We start from the raw sequence: 19,213 nt of genomic DNA, 5'->3' as shown, positions 1-19,213 counted from the left end.
TCCAGTGGTGCGCGCCCTGGTTGTTAGGCTGCAGGAAGGACTTGAGGCCCGCTTTCAGACTTTCACCCAGGATAAGGTCTACATGATTGCGACCATGTTAGACCTGCGCCTTAAGGGCACAGTCGTCGAGCTGGCCAACGAGCTTGATCGCTGGCGAGTCGAGCTCTCCCAGAAGGTCGAGCGTTGCAAAGTCAGGGAGGACCCAGTGCCAGTAACTGAGGAGGAGGGGGGTGGAAGCAGTTCATCTGCCACTTCCACTGCTGTTCATCACCAACCTCCCCGGCTAGGCAGTGTTTCCCGCCAGACATGTCACGAAGAGTCCTGAGATGACACTCATCGGGCAGCTCGTTGGCCCCTCTAGGAGCAGCGGTAGGCCCCTGAGAGCGGAGACAGGTGCTGCGATGGTGAGGGACTATCTTTCGGAGCCCATCGAGTTGCAGGAAACATCTCCTTTGGGCTACTGGGTCACAAAGGAGGGGGTCTGGCCAGCCCTCTCCTCCGCGGCCAAGGCGTTCCTCTCATTGCAGAGCGAGCATGTCTTTTCGCATATGGGCGACATTGTCTGCCCACATTGCAATCGCCTGCAAACCTGGACAGTTGAGCAGTTGGTCTTCCTGAAGTTCAACTTGCCTCTGTTTGGCTCCCTGAATGTAGACTTTGAGAGTGAATGAAGTGAGCACCTACTTGTGCCTGCATCCTCTCTTGGCCCAAGGTGGTTGTAAAATGCTCTCCTGCTAAAAATAGACTGGAGTCTAAAGACAGCCCAAAAACTCAACTCACAAATTGATTGGCAGTGCATCCCCCCCCCACCACCCCTCATCCATCCCCAAACCAAAAGTGAATGTTGGTTTAAGAACTGCAAAACGATCCAAATTTCCCCAGTCCCCATCCACACATGTCTAATAATACTGAAAGGGCCATTGCAGCCCCCAACTGTAACCGACAGCACCCACAGGCCCAGCCTGGATAACCCAGGTTTTTTTTAAGGGGCAGGAGGAAGAAAGAGGGAGGTGCCAGTGATGATGACAGGCAGCCAGCAGCCATGCCAATGCTGAGGTCCCTCTAATGGGACAGTGATGCTGGTGTGTTACTGCTGAGCTGAGAGAGAAGGAATGGTTGCCCTCCTCTCACACAATCTGAGGCCCTCCCAGTGATCTCCCTCATTTGGGGTGCAATTCTGGCTCGCCTTCTCATTTGGGGTGCAATTCTGGCTCACCTTCTCATGGTGCACCCTGGGTAACGCAAAAGAGCCTGGACCAACCAACCATCCATCACTCAAGGGTTCATCATAGAGTAGATAGAGGGATGCAGTGCATTTGGGTCCTATAGAGATTCTCTGGTGTGAAGTTAGGTTTGGCTTTGGGTGCCGCAGGAATTGGACCCCCTGGTCCAATTTTTTGTTTGGCCTTGTGGGTTTTGTGTGGGACAGTGCCCTGAAGCTGCACAGCAGTTTGGGGGGCTCTCCTCAAAACCTCCTGCTCCCCAGAGCCACTTTTTCCATGACAATTACAGTGAGGAAGTGGCTCTAATTGTTTTTTTCTCACCATTGGGAGCAGTGTTCCTTTTGGGGTGCCCACTGATGGGTTCAGTCTTTTTGGGCCAGGGGGGTTTCATGCTGGGGAGTACCCTGAAGCTGCCCTGCAGTTTTGGGGCCTCTCCCTCAAACCCCCCTCTGGCCAGAGCCACTTTCACCACAGCAATTATAGTGGAGGAAGTGGCTAATTGGGCTTTCACCATCATTGGTGGCAATGGGCCTTTTGGGGCGCCCAAAGACAGGAACCCCCGGCCCAATCTTTTTGGGACTTGGGGGTTTTATAGGGGAGAGTTCCCTGCGGGTTCCCTGCAGTTTTTGGGGCTCTCCCTCAAACCCCCTGCCTCCCAGTAGCCTCTAATTATACCCTATGTTGCCATTGATTTCAATGGCCCATAGGGTATAATGGTGGGATAGGGACACCCTCTTTGGGTGCCCCTGGAATGGGACCCCCTGGCCCAATATTTTTGGGACTTGGAGGGTTTGTAGAGGAGAGTCTCTTGAAGGTCCCCTGCAAATTTTGGGGCTCTCCCTCAAAACCCCCTCCCCTTCAGGTGGCTTCCAATATACCCTATTTCGCCATTGATTTCAATGGCCATAGGGTATAATGGCGCCGTATATTTGGAAATAGCCGCGCATCTACCGTATATGCGGCTATTCCGAGTATGGTAATAGGAAATACACAGTATTCCGTATCTTTTTGGCCCCGTGTATTTCCGAATCCGTGTAATTCTGTAATTTTTTTTTTTTGCACACCCCTAGTGCCTACCTCCAAAGTATGATTTTGTTTAGTGTCTTAATGATTTAATATGGTTAAGGGCCTCCATAAAGGTCTCCAGTTACATCACTGGTAAGCAAATAGTCCAAAGAGAATATATGCAAAATATATGCAAAATTCTAAAAGGAGTTCTCTACAGCATGATCTTAAACATATTTTCTCAGCTGGATGGGAAAACTTCTGAGATAGAAATTCCTTCCTTTTGGCCCAGGCTTATAGTGATAGAGTCATTAACAGACACTGCACTCTCACATTTTGATATACTACTGTTTTGTTGCTTTCGCATGCTCATGCTACTCCGATCAAAGGTTTGCTCAATTTGTTAATTTTACTATTCTGTCATTGGATCTTATATTTGTACCATTTTACATTCTAAATCCCTGCCTACCAGATAATTTTACTATTCTGTCATTGGATCTTAAATCTGTACCATTTTGCATTCTGAGCCACTGCCTACCAGCTATGTGTGGCTCTGCATACTGTGCCGGAGTCCTTGTCTGATGAAGTGTGCTTACAGCACATGAAAGCTTACGTTCTGAATAAAACTAAGTTGGTCTTAAAGGTGCCATTGACTCCTAGAATGGATAGAATTATGTGATCCACTTTGATGTATTGTCAACTTCAGGTGGTCCAGAACGCGGCAGCCAGGCTGCTAATGGGACTACCTCGGTGGGCTGCGGGATCTGCACTGGCTACCGGTTGTGTACCGTGTTCGCTATAAAGTGCTGGTCATCACCTTTAAAGCCCTATATGGCCGAGGACCTGCCTACCTAAGGGACCGCCTCTCCCCATATGTTCCCCAGAGAGCACTGAGATCCAGCTCTCAAAATCTTTTAACAATCCCTGGGCCAAGAGAGGCTAGATTGAAGACAACCAGGGAGCAAGCCTTCTCAGCAATGGCCCCTCGATAGTGGAATCAACTTCCAGAGATGGTGCGAGCCCTGCGGGACCTGAACCAATTCCACAGGGCTTGCAAAACATTTCTTTTTCAGCTTGCTTTTAAGACAGAACCTGGCTAAACTGATTGTAGCCATCTAGCCATCTTACGTATGATTACGATGTATAGTGTTTTATAGCACCTATTTTATCTATTTTTAACTAATTTATTTATGTAATTGATTGTATTTAAAATTGTTGTTTATATTGTTTTATTGAATCATGGAATTCCATGTCTGTGAGCCGTCCTGAGCCCGCCTTTGGCGGGGGAGGGCGGGATATAAAAATAAAGTTGTTGTTGTTGTTGTTGTTGTTGTTATTATTATTATTATTATTATTATTATCATCATCCCTCATAGAGGGGGTCTTCCCCACACCTCTTAAAGAGGCTGTGATCCTCCCTCTCTTGATGAAACCATCCCTAAATTGGCCAACCAAATTGGCCAACTATCGGCCGGTGTCAAACTTGCCCTTTTGGGTAAGATTATAGAGAGGACAGTGGGACAGTTACAAGGTTTCCCGGAGGACGCTTCCATACTGGACCCATTCCAGTTCGGCTTCTGCCCAGGTCATGGGAGGGAGATGGTGCTGGTTGTCTTCATGGATGAACTCCTGAGACATCTGGATCAAGGCGGCTCAGCAGTACTGCTGCTATTATACCTGTCAGCTGCATTTGATATAGTCAACCATCAGCTGCTGTCCAGCTGTCTTGTCAATGTGGGATACAGGGGTCTGCCTTACAGTGACTTTCCTCTTTCCTCCAAGGTTGAGGACAAAGGGTGGTGATTGGGGAAATGTTATCCCAGAGACCCCACTTATCTGTGGGGTGCCCCAGAGGGTGGTTCTTTCCCCAATACTGTTTAATATCTATATGTGACCCCTTGTCCAGATGGTCAGGAGGTATGGGCTGGGTTATCATCAGTATGCGAATGACACCCAGGTCTATCTATTGATGGGTGGCCGGTCTGGCTGCATCCCGGAGAACTTGGACCTGGCGCTGCAAGCTGTGATATGGCTCAGGCTGAGTCGTCTAAAGCTGAATCCAACAAAGATGGAGATTCTCTACCTAAATCGAAGTGGCCTGGGAAGAGTGATCCCTTTACCAACCTTCGATGGGGTGCTACTGATGCCAGCACTGAAGGTTAAGAGCTTGGGAGTGCTCCTGGAGCCCTCCTTAACTAGAGAGGGCCAAGTAGCAGCCACTGCCAGAGTCGCTTTTTACCATCTTTGGCGAATACAGCAGTTGATCCCCTACCTTGAGCGCGGTGACTTACCAATGGTGATCCATGCCTTGGACACCTTGAGAATTGATTACTGTAATGCTCTCTACATGGGGCTGCCCTTGACTCAGATTTGGAAGCTGCAGCTGGTGTAGAATGCTGCAGCCAAGCTACTAATGGGGCTTCCCCGGCAGGAGCATATACAACCTGTGCTGAGGACACTGCACTGGCTGCCTGTTGCATACTGAATCCGTTTCAAGGTCCTGGTATTAACCATCAAAGCCCTATATGGCCTAAGACCTATCTGCGGGACCACCTTGCCCCACGTGTTCCCCAGAGAGTACTTTGATTAAGTTCTCGAAATCTTTTGGTTGACCCTGGTCTAAATGAGGCTAGGCTAAATTCCACCAGAGCAAGATCTTCTTGATGGCAACCCCAGTAATCTGGAACTCCCTCCCAGAAGCCATCAGGGCCCTGCATGACTTATCACAGTTCCTCAGGGCCTGCAAGACTGAATTGTTTCAGATGGCATATGACATTTAAACAGGAGAGGGCTGCCACCTCACCTGGATCTATCTCACATTAGTACCAACTGCCTAGGATCTGACCGCTTTGGAGAAAGGAAAATACTATGTGATCCTGCCTGAATAAATGAAGAAGCACCATTGTGATTTTATCTGATTGTTTCACTGTTTTGCTGTTTTAACATTGTTTATCTTATGTTGTTAGCCTCCTTGAGTCTTCGTAAAATGGGCAGAATACAAATCTAATGTAATAAACAAACAAATAAGTCTTTATCCCCACATTCCCAGTGTTCATTTATAATGGAAGTGGAAACCAAGGGGGGGGGGGGGACATGGCAATTATTTTGCTTTAAATAATACTTCTAAATGACTGCTTAAAAGTGAAAATATTTGAAATGTTTCACAGTATAATAATACTTGAGCTGAATGAACCATGATTTGTCTTTGTAAAGTCTGTCTAGCCATCTGCTGCTTTGTACGGTGGTAACTAAGCAAAGAACTTAATTTGGAACTTTTGCAAAAACAGATGAGTTACAACAGAACGCAAACACTGTGCAAAGTCCATTTGTAAGACCTTAGATACATGGTATGGATAGGTTTGATTCAGTAGTTAACTAACTTTAAATGACCTGCAAAATTCAAAAAGTTTGTCAAAGAGCTGGAGAGTGCTTTGCTTTGATCCAACAAGATTATTTAAACTCTCATGCAGTTGACCTTTATTGATCCATACTGAACATGACTGATTGATGCAGGATACATCTGATGTTTTCTTATGTTTGCTAATGTAATAAACTGAAGGACCAGTTTTTGAAGCCAGAGAAAATCAGTCTTTAGAAATTACTGTAAATGTTGAAAGCAAGGTAATAATTTTGACTATATATTTTTGGCATTCTAACATTTAGGTAAAATATAAAGGGATTTTTCTGATTGGAAAGTTTAATAAGGAACACAGAACTTGCTCTCTCAAAATCTCTTTAGCATCTTCTTTGCTACTCTCCTTTCCTTTTCCAATTTTATAGTGCTCCTTGGTTTAATCTGCCCCCTGAATTCTCTTTCTGTCCACCTTCTTTTAAAACTGAGAACCACACTTTATAAAAGCAGTGTCTTATATCTCTTTTCCCATGGGAACCTGAAGACTCACTAACACAGTTTGGAAACCACCTTGAGAGACTGCTATAGGGTATTTTTTTTGTTTGTTTCCTGAAGTGATATAGAACATACATTTCTTTAGGTACTTTTCAATTATTCTTTACCAGTCAGGCTCTGGGTTTTTTTAAAAACACACACACACTTCTTGTTCCTTTCTTCCTCTTTGAGTATGTTTACAGTAACTGCTATGTCTATCACAAAGATTTCAGTCCAGTAATGTCCAGTCAGCAGGCAGAATTCTCACACACCAAAGACAGTATAATACATTTACACTGGATAGAAGTTTCCCTTTTACATCACTGATGGGGGAGTAGGTACTCAAAGATAAATTAGGTCACTTCCTAGAAGGGGGAGAACAAAGCTGGTTAAAGGATATGCAAAATACGGCTTTCTGATAAAGCAACAACAAAAAAAATCCTAGCTGGTGTGGTCTGAACACTTTAGAAGGTCATATTATTGAAACATTCAATCTTTAAGTTTCATTAGCTAATGTGAATCATGCAACCAAAGGTTAAACTTGATTCCCATCAGTCCGGCTTTTGCCCGGGCCACGGGCCGGAGACGGTGCCCTGGTAGATGACCTTCAATGGCATCTGGATCGGGGCAGCTCGGCGGTGCTGATGTTGTTGGACCTATCGACAGCGTTCGATACAGTCGACCATCGGTTACTGACCTGCCGCCTTGCCGACGCGGGGATCCAGGGGTTGGCCTACAATGGCTTTCCTCTTTCCTTAAGGGTCAGGGACAAAGGGTGGCGATTGGGGATGAACTGTCCCGGAGACACACGCTTGACTGCAGAGTGCCTCAAGGGGTGGTGATTTCCCCGATGTTATTTAACATCTATATGCGCCCCCTTGCCCAGATTGCCCAAAGGTATGGGTTGGGTTGTCATCAGTACGCTGATGACACCCAGCTCTATCTGCTTATGGATGGCTGGACAGCCGGCCTGTCTGCGCCCCAGAAAGTTTGGACCGGGCGTTATAGGCCGTGGCTAAGTGGCTCAGGCTGAGTGGGCTGAGACTAAACCCGGCGAAGACAGAGGTCCTTTGCTTGGGCCATCATGGCCTGAGAGGGGAAATCCCCCTGCCAGTTTTTGATGGTGCGCCGCTGACAGCGGCGCACAAGGTCAAGAGTTTGAGGGTACTATTGGAGCCTTCCTTAATGGTGGAGGCTCAGATAGCAACCACTGCTAAGTCCGCATTCTTTCATCTTAGGCGGGCAAGGCAGTTGGCTCCTTTCTTGGAACATGACTATCTAGCAATGGTGATTCATACAACGGTCACCTTGAGGTTGGACTACTGCAATGCTCTCTACATGGGGCTGCCCTTGTGCTGAACCCAGAAGCTGCAGTTAGTGCAGAATGCTGCTGCCAAGATGGGAGCACATTCGGACGGGGCTCCAGAGTCTGTGCTGGCTGCCGATAATATACCGAGTCTGATACAAGGTGCTGGTTATTACCTTTAAAGCCCTATATGGCCTAGGACCTGCCTACCTTAGGGACCGTCTCTCCCCACATGTTCCCCAGAGAGTACTGAGATCGGGTTCTCAAAATCTGCTTGCTATCCCCGGGCCAAAGGAGGCCCGTCTGAAATCCACCAGGGACAGGGCCTTTTCTGTAATGGCTCCTTGCTGGTGGAACCAGCTGCCGGAAGAGGTGAGGGCCCTGTGGGACCTTGGCCAGTTCCGCAGGGCCTGTAAGACAGCCCTCTTCCGGCTGGCCTATAATTAACTGGCATTAGAAATTCTATAGAAGGTTCAGTGTAGTATTTTGATAGATCGCTGTTGAAATGTTTTATTATTTTACTGTTTTAACTGTTGTAATTGATGTATTTTAAATTTAAAATTCTATGTTAGATTTTATATGTTGTGAGCTGCCCTGAGCCACTTCGGTGGGAAGGGCGGGATATAAATTGAAATAAACTTAAACTTAAGTTTCATTAGCTAATGTGAATCATGCAACCAAAGGTTAAACTTTATGTCTGTCTGAAGAACAGCACAAGGAAAGTGTATTCAAAACAATAACAAAAACTTACCACACTGTCTTTTTTCCCATTTGAGAAGCAACATGAAATCTCTCTCCTTATTGACATTCAGTGTCATAAACTATATAAGATCTATAAGTGAACAAAAATACTACAATAAAGCAAGCTTCCAGAATTTAAATGCATTTAAGAATAAAAATATTTTAAACTGTTTTAGCTTCACGGTGATGTTTATCTCAATGCAAATTGGAAGCTCTACCCAGTACATGCTCTCTAGTGGTTTGTGAGGCAAGTGGTTTGTCTTTTTATAGCACATACTGCAAACTGAAAACATGTGGTTTCCAAGTAGGATATCTTCTGCAGTGGCAGATCAGAGGCTCTCTTTTGACTGCCTGCCCAGAAGATAACTATTTTGGCATGTGTGTGTGTCACAGACATACCAAATAGATCTCTACACACACACATATATACACACACACACACTTGATGTCAAGTTACAGCTGACACATGGCAGCTTTGTTAGGTTTTCAAGGCAAGAGATATTCAGAGGTGGTTTGTGATTGCCTGTCTCTGTGCAGTGTCCTGGGACTTCTTTGTCTCATCACCCAATACCCCCACATACAAAGCTGTACTCATCAATCAATACAGGCTTTGAGGTGGCTTATAATCACATCATATACACTGGTTGTAACAAGTCAAGGTCTAACCAGATACATGGCAATATGGAGATCTTTCAAAGAGAAGCCAGTTACAATAATCCATCAGACAATTCTAACTCAGTCCATTCAGAGTGGGTGACAATCATGCTCAACTGTAGACAGATGAATAGAGTACTACATACCTAAAATCATGTCTAATCAAGAAATGTACAGTGTGAGACATGATAAGCAAAACTAACTGATGTGTCAAGAGAGAATTATGTTGAGCTCTTAGCAGGTATAGTGACGAGGAAACCTAAGTCTTTACTTCCGACTTGTGGAAAGATCGTGTTGAATCTCTATCCTAATTTAACACTTCTCAATTGGATTCTCTGTTTGAAGTTCCCCTGTAAAAGAACATTAACCTTTAGATCAGTGACATGAGCAAAGAACTCAGAGCCACCTGCATTGAGCTCAAGAAGACCCCACAGCAGTTCTGTTTCCCAAAATCCAGGCCAGGCAGTAATATTACATGGTTTTGATGGTCAGAGAAGGATTGTTTGAGATGTTTGAATATTCCTTCACATGCCTTTTCCCTAGTTGAAATTGCTGATCAGCTGCTCAAAAGTAGCAGTTAGCATCTTGGAGGAAAAAATGCAGGTCTAATGCCTTCTTTTTAAAAAAAGAATTCCAGCTTTGGTGTGCATGGGGATTTCTATTTGGGGAAGGCTTGGAAAGACAGGTTAAGTAAGGCATATAGAGTGGTACAGAAATATTTAAACAAACACCCATAGACCTATCCCTTCAGAGCAGACAGTAGGAGCTGCTAAACTGTTTCTGTTTCTAATCTTCTTCAGATCTGCTGCATGATGTCCAGTGTGATCCTAACATGGAAATGCTTCTTTTTGCCTACTAAAGCCCAGTGACCATGAACAAATCGTGGATTTACTTGCATTGGAGAACATTGTTACCAAAATAAAAAGCTAGCCCTACTGACCTGTTTGCTATGCATACCCCCTATATAGTTTTTTTTAGAAGTTTATGGACCCCTATGTACTACCTCCCAAAACCTCTTGGTCATATGCATCTGTGTGGTGGGAAATGTTGGATGATTTTCTTGTTTGGAAATAATTGTAAGGATACTTTGAAAAAACAAAGCATCTTGCGGGGGTTTGAGCTTCAGAAAGCACACTGTCCTGTCATAAAAGTCGAACTCCCCAGGGAACTACTATGATTTCTCAAGGGGAAGTACATAATTTCACTTCTCAGAAATGACAAGGCATCCTTATACACATTGGTCTGTAACACCATACATTAAAAGCCTCAGTCAGTAATTGTGAATTGATTGGTAAATTGTATAGCACAGAGCCAAAATGATCTCCACTTTTCTTTTCATCTGTGGCATCTGGACTGTTGTGGCAGGTAAGTCTTGTACCAATTTGTTTATTTTTTTTTTAAATTAACTTTATTGACAGATCCATCATGCACACACAGGTAAACATTTCATTATGTTCATACAATGATTCCATAGCATAATTTATCTCCTCCACCTCCTGAGTTTATTGCTTAATGTGTGGAGGGAGAATGGTAGGCCAGAAAGAGCAGATCAAGAAAGTGTTTTGGAAGGTGGTAAACAGGTGGAAGCCACAGTGGCCACAGGTCCTCAGGCAGTATTCAGTTCTGGTTTGACATAGTGACTGACTGAATTTACTAGGGGCTATGCAATGTAAATGTAGTCAGTGAGCACAAAGGTCTGAATTTGTACTTGTGTTCACCAGGGTTTTGCCCTGCCATCCTTTTATTTATAAAATCCCAGGACTCAAAATTGGAACTTATGAAATAAGTATAGTGCACCTGAGCTGGTGCAGACTATATATATATCACTTTTGAATAAGTACAGGAAGTCTTCAGACACATGTAATTAGATGGGGGAAGTCTTCCATGTCAGAGAGTAGAATTTCTAGGCAAGCTTGCATTGTGGCATGGCATCTTTTCCCTTTAGAAGTTTTTAAAATTGGCAAGCTGTAGAGCGCTAGTTTAGCTGTGCTTACTTTATCATGTCAAGTCACCCACCTGAAAAAGGTGTCAGAATTTAGCAACTTATTACTGTTTTTTGCAGGTACGGCTCAGGTGATACACAAGTCAGTTCAAGCAGCTATAGCTGGAGAAAATGTGACATTGTACTGTCAGTTGGCAGAAAGCTATGATGTTGTTCAGGTTACCTGGCAGAAGGAGCATGAGAAAGACAAGACCAATATAGCTACTTACAGCACAACTCATGGTCCTAAAGTCCTGGGCAAATATCAGAATCATGTGCACATTTCTCAAAGTGGGATGAGTGTTTCTACCATCACTTTCCATGCTCTTACAATAAAGGATGAAGGTTGTTACAGCTGCATCTTTAACACATTTCCCTTGGGATCCATACCAGGCAGGACATGTCTCAAGGTCTATGGTAAGTGACATGATCTCAAAGAAAGTCTGTAATCTTCCCGTAACTCCAACATTGCATTACTAGTCAATCCTGGGTGCCTAGTCACATTAATCTGGGCTAGCAAAGTACAAGAGAGGACCAACAGCAACTTAAAAACTAAGGATGCATTCACACACACTAAATAATGCACTTTGCAACTGGATTTTTATTGTGAAATAATAGCAAAATCCAGTTGCAAATAGTCGCCATGTGAAAGCACCTTGAGAAACTATAGTCCACTTCATCAGATCACTTTATTGGACTCAGTTAATCAACAAAAAAGTGTAGTAGGGTAATATATATACCATACAAAAGATTCTGTACCTTAAATAGCTGCTCACTTTTCATACTTACCAGTGCAATAAGTAAAGAGATATTTTTTATGTCGCAAAATAATGAGAAACATCATTAAAAACATAAGTGTCCCTTGCATAATCTACATACATCCACCAGTTTTCACCCTCAGTTGTATGGATCAAAGCTCAGAAGATATCAGTCTGTAAGAAAGCCTGATGTCACATATGTACTTCTCTTGCTTCCCCAGACTTTAATGAAAAGGTGTTATGCAAAAACATGGATACGTTTTTATAATATAGTGGGTTCTATGGATCGATGAGGTGAGGTGATAGTGAAACATCAACTCTTTATCGATTACATAGTAAGGCATAAGACTGCTGAACTGGGCCCACAGGGCCAACTATATATACACCCGTGTTCCCATGCAAGCGTTTGATTGGTCCATTCAAACCAGTAGGGGGCCTGTGATTGGAGCAGAGCAGCAGGGTTTTGGATCTTGCTGCCCATTGTTCCCAAGTCCCCAAGCTCTGGCTGTCTGGCTCCAATGAGCCAGGCAGGAACACGCATTCAGTTCTCACTTGAGTCCGCATACATTACAGTTTCACTTCAAAAAATGATCACTTTAGTACTTCCATTCCTCTCTTTAACAGTACATAAAGCAGAAAAAAGAGATTCTTTCCTTCATCTCTCAAATTACAGTAAGTTCCTGATGAAAGTAAGGTGGAAATAGTGCTATTTATTTATTATTTCATACCCCACTTTTCTTCTCAATAGGGACCAAAAGTGGCTTATAGCATTTTCTCCTCCTCCTGAGCCTGCTTCAGCAGGGAGGGCAGGATATAAATTAAAAATTATTATTATTATTTTATTCTAACTACTTGTGAGCAGTGTTTCCTCTAAGCTGAGTTAGTGTGAGCTAGCTCAGAGGTTTTTTTAGCTTCCAACCTCCAGCTCACACATTTTTGTCTTAGTTCAAGAAAAAATGGCCCCAGAACAAACTAATTTATGCAGTAGCTCACAACTTTAATGCCAGTAGTTCATGAAGTAGAATGTTTGCTCACAAGACTCCACAGCTTCGAGGGAGTATTGCTTGTGAGGTAGGATAGACTGAAAGTGTAGGACTGGCTCAGGGTTGCACTCTTCAAGAATCAAAAGGAAGAAGACAGAACAAACTAGTGACAACTCCCTAGACAAACATCAAGTAGCATTCAATAAACATAATCTGCAAACTTTTAAAAAAGCAGACTGTCCTAAAAGAAAACAGACATATAGATCAGGCAGTATATATAAATCTTGTATTTTAAGGTCTACAAAACTATAGCAACACAATTATTATTTAGGGTTGGGGGCACATGAGATTTACAGGGGAGAATCCTATATCCCTCCCATTGCTGAATCAGTGAGGCTCCAGGCCCCACCTCCCAAAACTGACCCAGGAGCCATTTACCACTGCTGCCCCCAGGCCAGTTGCTAGCATTTGTCACTGCAGCGCTTTGACCCAGAATGGCTGCTGGTGTCCTCCACCATTGCATTGGGGCCCATAGCAGCTGCCAGTGCCTCATCTTTCAATGCCAGGCCCATAGCAGGTTCTCCACTGCCAGGACTACAGCGGCTGTGAGTGTCCACTGCTGCTGGGCCCATTGTGACTGCTGGTTGGAGTATCTTCCATAAGTGTGTTGTCTGTGGATGCAATTTTATTTTGGAGAAATACAAGCACACACACACACACACACACCCGCCGCCATCTATTTTATCTTTGTTTTAATATTTTTCTGTAAACTCAGGGAGTCCCCAAGTATGTAAAAAAAAAAAAATTCTTTAGCCTTCATGTGGCCCCAGTCTGCAGATTTAGCTATTTGCAGATGGAGGCTGGGCCACACATGGCTAATTGTATGCAGATATCTTTGTCATAATTCAGTTAGATTTTTGTAATCACTAATTGAAACCAAGAGAATTTTCTTCTTCTAATATCAGCTCCATGAACTCAAGTATACAAGATGTGACGTTAATACTTCCATATTATGAGCTAAACTATATGCGATAGATATCAGTTATTAGAATCGAATGAGATTCTTAAAAATTGAATAAGCAACTCCATGTAGTTTCTTTGAAGATCAAGGAAGGGTCACTAGGGAAAAGAGTGATTAACCCTTTTCTTCCATGTATCTTCCATTATTCAGTCGATTTATCTGCAAATCTCAGTAGAAAGAAAAAGGTGCAGATAAATAGTCCTCTTGACAGCTATTTAATCTGTGTAATGGCATGGGGAAAAGGGTCAAATATTTCCTCTCTAGTAATGTTTCCCAAATGTTCAAAGCAGCTACATGTCATAATTTGAAAAAAACCTCAGGAGATCCTACAAATCTATTCAGTAGTGCATTACTTAGGGGATTCTGAAATGCTGTGACTGATTGAGACCTTAGTTTATTCACTAACAAACCCAAGAGATTGATTACCATTCATGAATTGATTGCTCATTAATTAATGCAGGACACAAGACACCATACCAGAACATTTTAATTTGGGCTTCATCTGTCTTTGTTGCTTCTTGGTGATCAAAATGGCATGCAGGCATGTCTTCATTTCCATAAGCTGTGGAATAGTATAGGTGCATAATGGGGATTTCCAATTATAGGAAAAGCATTTCTCTAATGCTGAAAAGAATATGGAAGATCACACACAGCTCTGTATGTTCACTGAATTTTTGTGAAATCTTGGATTAGTCCATAATAGTTTTGCATATACATCTTAGCCTTTAAAACACTAGACACTGGGGAGTGGGGTAGACCAACAGACTGTATTCATGTTGATCCCTACTAGTTTTGCAGGGATATTTTTGACTCAGGTCTACCTAAATGCTATTGTTATTGCTATTGTTTCAGAAAGGACTTGTCTCAAGATATCTTTTCTATCAAGATGTTTAGCCACTTTAAATCATACTCCCTTTTTCTGAAATACTAGAAAATGTGGCTAAACTTTCTCAGTCCTAACTATGATTATAGGCATCAACTAGATTTCAGCAGAGGAAAAATTTTCCCTGTATATTTGAAGTTGTGTTTCTTTATTCTCATGAATGTCACAGCCATCTACATACAACTCAGTTAAGAAAAAGTTTGACTCATGAAATTTATTTACTTAGGATATTTATACCCTGTCTTTCTATTCAATTATGTACTGTATATTTGGCTGGTAATCCAAATATACAGTACATAACTGTAGTCACTTGCTGATCTGAGAATCATGCCACAGGTCCTCAAGCACTTATTTCAGACACACCGGGGATGAAGAAAGGGGCACCCAATTAAAGGGAAGCAGCCTGGAGGAACTGGCAGTTTGTCAGTATCAGTGGGTCCAACATTCAGCTACCCAGGGGGTCATATTTAATTGCTTTTGTTTTACAGCTCTAAAGAAGCCCCAGGTTGATGTGAAACATATTAGTCCAGACAGCACAGGAAAGGAAATGCTAAAAATTAGCTGCTCAGTAACAGGGAGACCAGCTGCAGTGATCACCTGGAAGGTCCCAGAATACCTTCAGATAAAGCCAATCCAATATGTCACTTACCACTCAAACCAAACAGTGACTGTTGTGAGCAATTTTACTTACGTGTCCTCCAAAGATCTCTGGAAGAACTCAATCAGCTGTGTAATCCAACACCCATCTTTAAACACTACACAAGAATTAACATTGCCTGAGAATGTGGTAGAACAAGGTAAGTTTAAACATGAATGTTCCTTATTTAATATATAGCTTGTGTGCAGGACATCCTTCAACCTTCACCAGGTGTCTCCATACAAGCTTCTTCTGTGGTCAGTCCGGGGTCAGTTTCTTTTGATTTGCAGTGAGTGCAACTGGTGTTTCTCTGGCCTTCCCTATGCACCAATGTCGTCTACCATGCCTGCATTACAAATAGGGATGGACACGAATCGGCTCATGAACTAAAGTTTGTAACAAATTTTGACTGGTTCGTGCTTCACAAAGCCAAGTTCATGACAGAGTGATCAGCACAAACTTTCCATTAACTTTCAAGCTGTTTGTGGAGATTTGTGCTGGTCTGTGAGAGATACATTCCCAGACAGACAGTCTCTGCTCAATCAAAATGTTTACAAATAGGGTTGCCAACCTCCAGGTATCACCTGGAGATCTCTTGCTATTGAAACTGGTCTCCTGATGACCAAGATCAGTTCCCCTGGAGAAAATGGCTACTTTGGAGGTGGACTCTATAGTATTACACCCTGCTGATGCTGGTTCTTTCCCCAAGCTCCACCTTCCCTAGGACCCACCCAAAAAAATCTTCAGGTATTTCCCAATCCAGGGTTGACAACCTTTTTACAAAATTTCAAAGCAACATCTTGGAGGGCCTATAGAGGAGCATCCAGGGGAGCCCTCTGTAACTTTGATGTCTCTTCCTTGAACAAAACCCATTCTATAACACTCCTGAACCTGCATCTGTCAAAATGACTGCTGGAATTTCTGTTGTTAGTTCATTTCCTGAAAACAGCTGAAAACAGTAGACTCAGGCAAAAAACTGAAAATCTATCTCAACCATATACTTAGTATACAAATTTTAGAAATCTATTATCTAAAACTAATAAAATGATTTATCTTAATCTGTCTAACAAACTAGATCCTGATGCTAATTATGAAAGGACCTACAGCAAATATAAAATATCTGTATTAATCTATTAATAAAATATCTGCATTGATTTGTATGAATTAATAAAATATCTGTTAAAAAAAGGTAAAGGTAGTCCCCTGTGCAAGCACCAGTAATTTCTGAGTCTGGGGTGATGTTGCTTTCACAACGTTTTCATGGCAGACTTTTTATGGGGTGGTTTCCCATTGCCTACCCCAGTCAGCTACACTTTCCCCCTAGCAAGCTGGGTACTCATTTTACCAACCTCAGAAGGATAGAAGGATGAGTCAACCTTGAGCTTGCTACCTGAACCCAGCTTCCACTGGAATCAAACACAGGTCATGAGCAGAGGTTAGGACTGCAGTACCGCAGCTTTACCACTCTGTGCCACCCTAAATCTTATTTCTAACTATTAAATATATCTACAGCGAAGGGTTGAATGGTAGTCATATGAAGAGTATGAAAAGGGACACAGATTCTGCCCAAGGAAGGTTGCTTCTATATGCAGAGCATTAATCAGCACCAAGCGGACAGTAAGGGGATTATAAAGCAGTTATGCCCATTTTTCATTTTGAAGGGACTAATGTGAAAGTACTTTCAGTTATTTGTGCCTGCTTCGGAATGCTATCAGATGTCAGTCATTGGTCAGTCATTGCTCTCATCCTTGCTTACATTACAATTGTTACCAGGCAGCCTGGGGAATATGCTTCACTTTCATTTCCCAGACTACCCATCCTAAACTGTTTGGGGAATTATTTTATACTTTCATTTGTCAGGCAGCCCAGCTTGTTTCTGCACAAATCAAAAGGATTCTAAATATCTGGAACTGTAAAATTTGGGTTTGGAAGTATTTCAAATATTGAGCATACATTAAAATGTTTTAACCCAAGTCAGACTAGTATTTTAAGGCCAGCATTTGTCCAGAGTAGATGTCTTCCCTCCTGCCTATTACAGGTCCTATTAACTGGATATACCAGAGATTGAACATGGGACCTTCAGCATGGAAAACCAATTCTCTGTCACTGAAGCATGGCCCTTCCTGAGTTCTAAATGTGGCATTGTTTGATGACTATGTCCACATCTGAATTACCCCTAGTGGACAGTCTTTTAGTTCTCACACCATCCCTTTTAGGTCACATATCTCTCTTCTTAGTGTAGGACTGATACTATGTGTGGTGTTACATTTGTCCCAGTTTCAACTAAAACAGAAAGAATCATAATAATAACATTTAATTTATATCCCGCCCTCCCCGCCAAAGCAAGCTCAGGGCGGCTCACAACACAATATAAAATACAAAGTTTACATAATAAAACAACAATCTATAACATTATACAATTTCCTTAAAATTCCCTTAAAACCATCTAATTAAAACCAACAATTTCATGCGATCGTACTCGGTGCTACATTATCATAAATTTCCGATCTTACTCATTTACAGATTTTCGTAATGACAGTACAGCAGAATCCGCATTAAGAAAAGGCCAGGCTGAAAGAGGGTAGTCTTGCAGGCCCTGCAGAACTGAGCAAGACTCCGCAGGGCCCGCATCTCCTCTGGTAATTGATTCCACCAGTGGGGAGCCATGATTGAGAAGGCCCTTTCTCTTGTAGTTTTCAGTTTGGCCTCCTTCGGCCCGGGGATTATCAGTAGATTTTGTGAACCTGATCTCAGCACCCTCTGGGGTACATATGGGGAGAGACGGTCCCTAAGGTAGAGAGGTCACCCCCATCTTTAAAAAGGGTTCCAGAGGAGATCCGGGAAATTACAGGCCAGTCAGTCTGACTTCAGTACCGAGAAAGTTGGTAGAAACCATTATCAAGGACAGAATGAGTAGGCACATTGATGAACACAAGTTCTTGAGGAAGACTCACAATACGAGAACTCGTGGGCATTCGATGAAATTGCTGAGGAGACAGGTTAAAACGGATAAAAGGAAGTACTTCTTCACCCAAAGGGTGATTAACATGTGGAATTCACTGCCACAGGAGGTGGTGGCGGCCACAAGCATGGCCACCTTCAAGAGGGGGTTAGATAAAAATATGGAGCAGAGGTCCATCAGTGGCTATTAGCCACAGTGTGTATGTGTGTGTGTGTGTGTGTATATATATATTTGGCCGCTGTGTGACACAGAATGTTGGACTGGATGGGCCATTGGCCTGATCTAACATGGCTTCTCTTATGTTCTTATGACTCAGCATGGGTTCTGTAAGGGAAGATCTTGCCTCACTAACCTGTTACAGTTCTTTGAGGGAGTGAACAAACATGTGGACAAAGGAGACTTAATAGATGTTGTTTACCTTGACTTCCAGAAAGCTTTTGATAAAGTTCCTCATCAAAGGCTCCTTAGCAAGCTCGAGAGTCATGGAGTAAAAGGACAGGTCCTCTTGTGGATCAAAAACTGGCTAATTAATAGGAAGCAGAGAATGAGTATAAATGGGCAGTCTTTGCAGTGGAGGACGGTAAGCAGTGGGGTGCCGCAGGGCTCAGTACTGGGTCCCATGCTCTTTAACTTGTTCATAAATGATTTGGAGTTGGGAGTGAGCAGTGAAGTGGCCAAGCTTGCAGATGACACTAAATTGTTCGGTGTGGTGAGAACCAGAGAGGATTGTGAGGCACTCCAAAGGGATCTGTTGAGGCTGGGTGAGTGGGCATCAACGTGGCAGATGAGGTTCAATGTGGCCAAGTGCGAAGTAATGCACATTGGGACCAAGAATCCCAGCTACAAATAAAAGTTGATGGGGTGTGAACTGGCAGAGACCGACCAAGAGAGAGATCTGGGGTTGTGGTAGATAACTCACTGAAAATGTCAACAACAGTGTGCGATTGCAATAAAAAAGGCCAACGCCATGCTGGGAATTATTAGGAAGGGAATTGAAAACAAATCAGCCAGTATCATAGTGCCCCTGTATAAATCGATGGTGCGGTCTCATTTGGAATACTGTGTGCAATTCTGGTCAACGCACCTCAAAAAGGACATTATAGCATTGGAAAAAGTGCAGAAAAGGGAGACTTAGAATGGTTAAAGGTTTGGAACACTTTCCCTATGAAGAAA

General features: G+C 43.0%; 1 protein-coding gene across 1 annotated transcript in view; it reads left to right on the top strand.

Moving 5' to 3' along the window:
* The first annotated feature begins 10,081 nt into the window (after nt 1–10,081).
* CD200 (CD200 molecule) overlaps nt 10,082–19,213 on the top strand; it is a 54,062-nt gene continuing 44,930 nt past the window's right edge. The window contains exons 1-4 of the mRNA XM_060235289.1: nt 10,082–10,180; nt 10,878–11,213; nt 14,930–15,238; nt 17,602–17,659. Of these exons, the coding sequence (XP_060091272.1) occupies nt 10,132–10,180; nt 10,878–11,213; nt 14,930–15,238; nt 17,602–17,659 (752 nt within the window). The 5' untranslated portion in view covers nt 10,082–10,131. The remainder of the gene's footprint in view (nt 10,181–10,877; nt 11,214–14,929; nt 15,239–17,601; nt 17,660–19,213) is intronic.

The sequence above is a fragment of the Heteronotia binoei genome, chromosome 3 (assembly GCF_032191835.1).
Source record: "Heteronotia binoei isolate CCM8104 ecotype False Entrance Well chromosome 3, APGP_CSIRO_Hbin_v1, whole genome shotgun sequence".
Lineage (NCBI taxonomy): Eukaryota > Metazoa > Chordata > Lepidosauria > Squamata > Gekkonidae > Heteronotia > Heteronotia binoei.
This window is presented reverse-complemented; position numbering and strand designations above follow the sequence as displayed.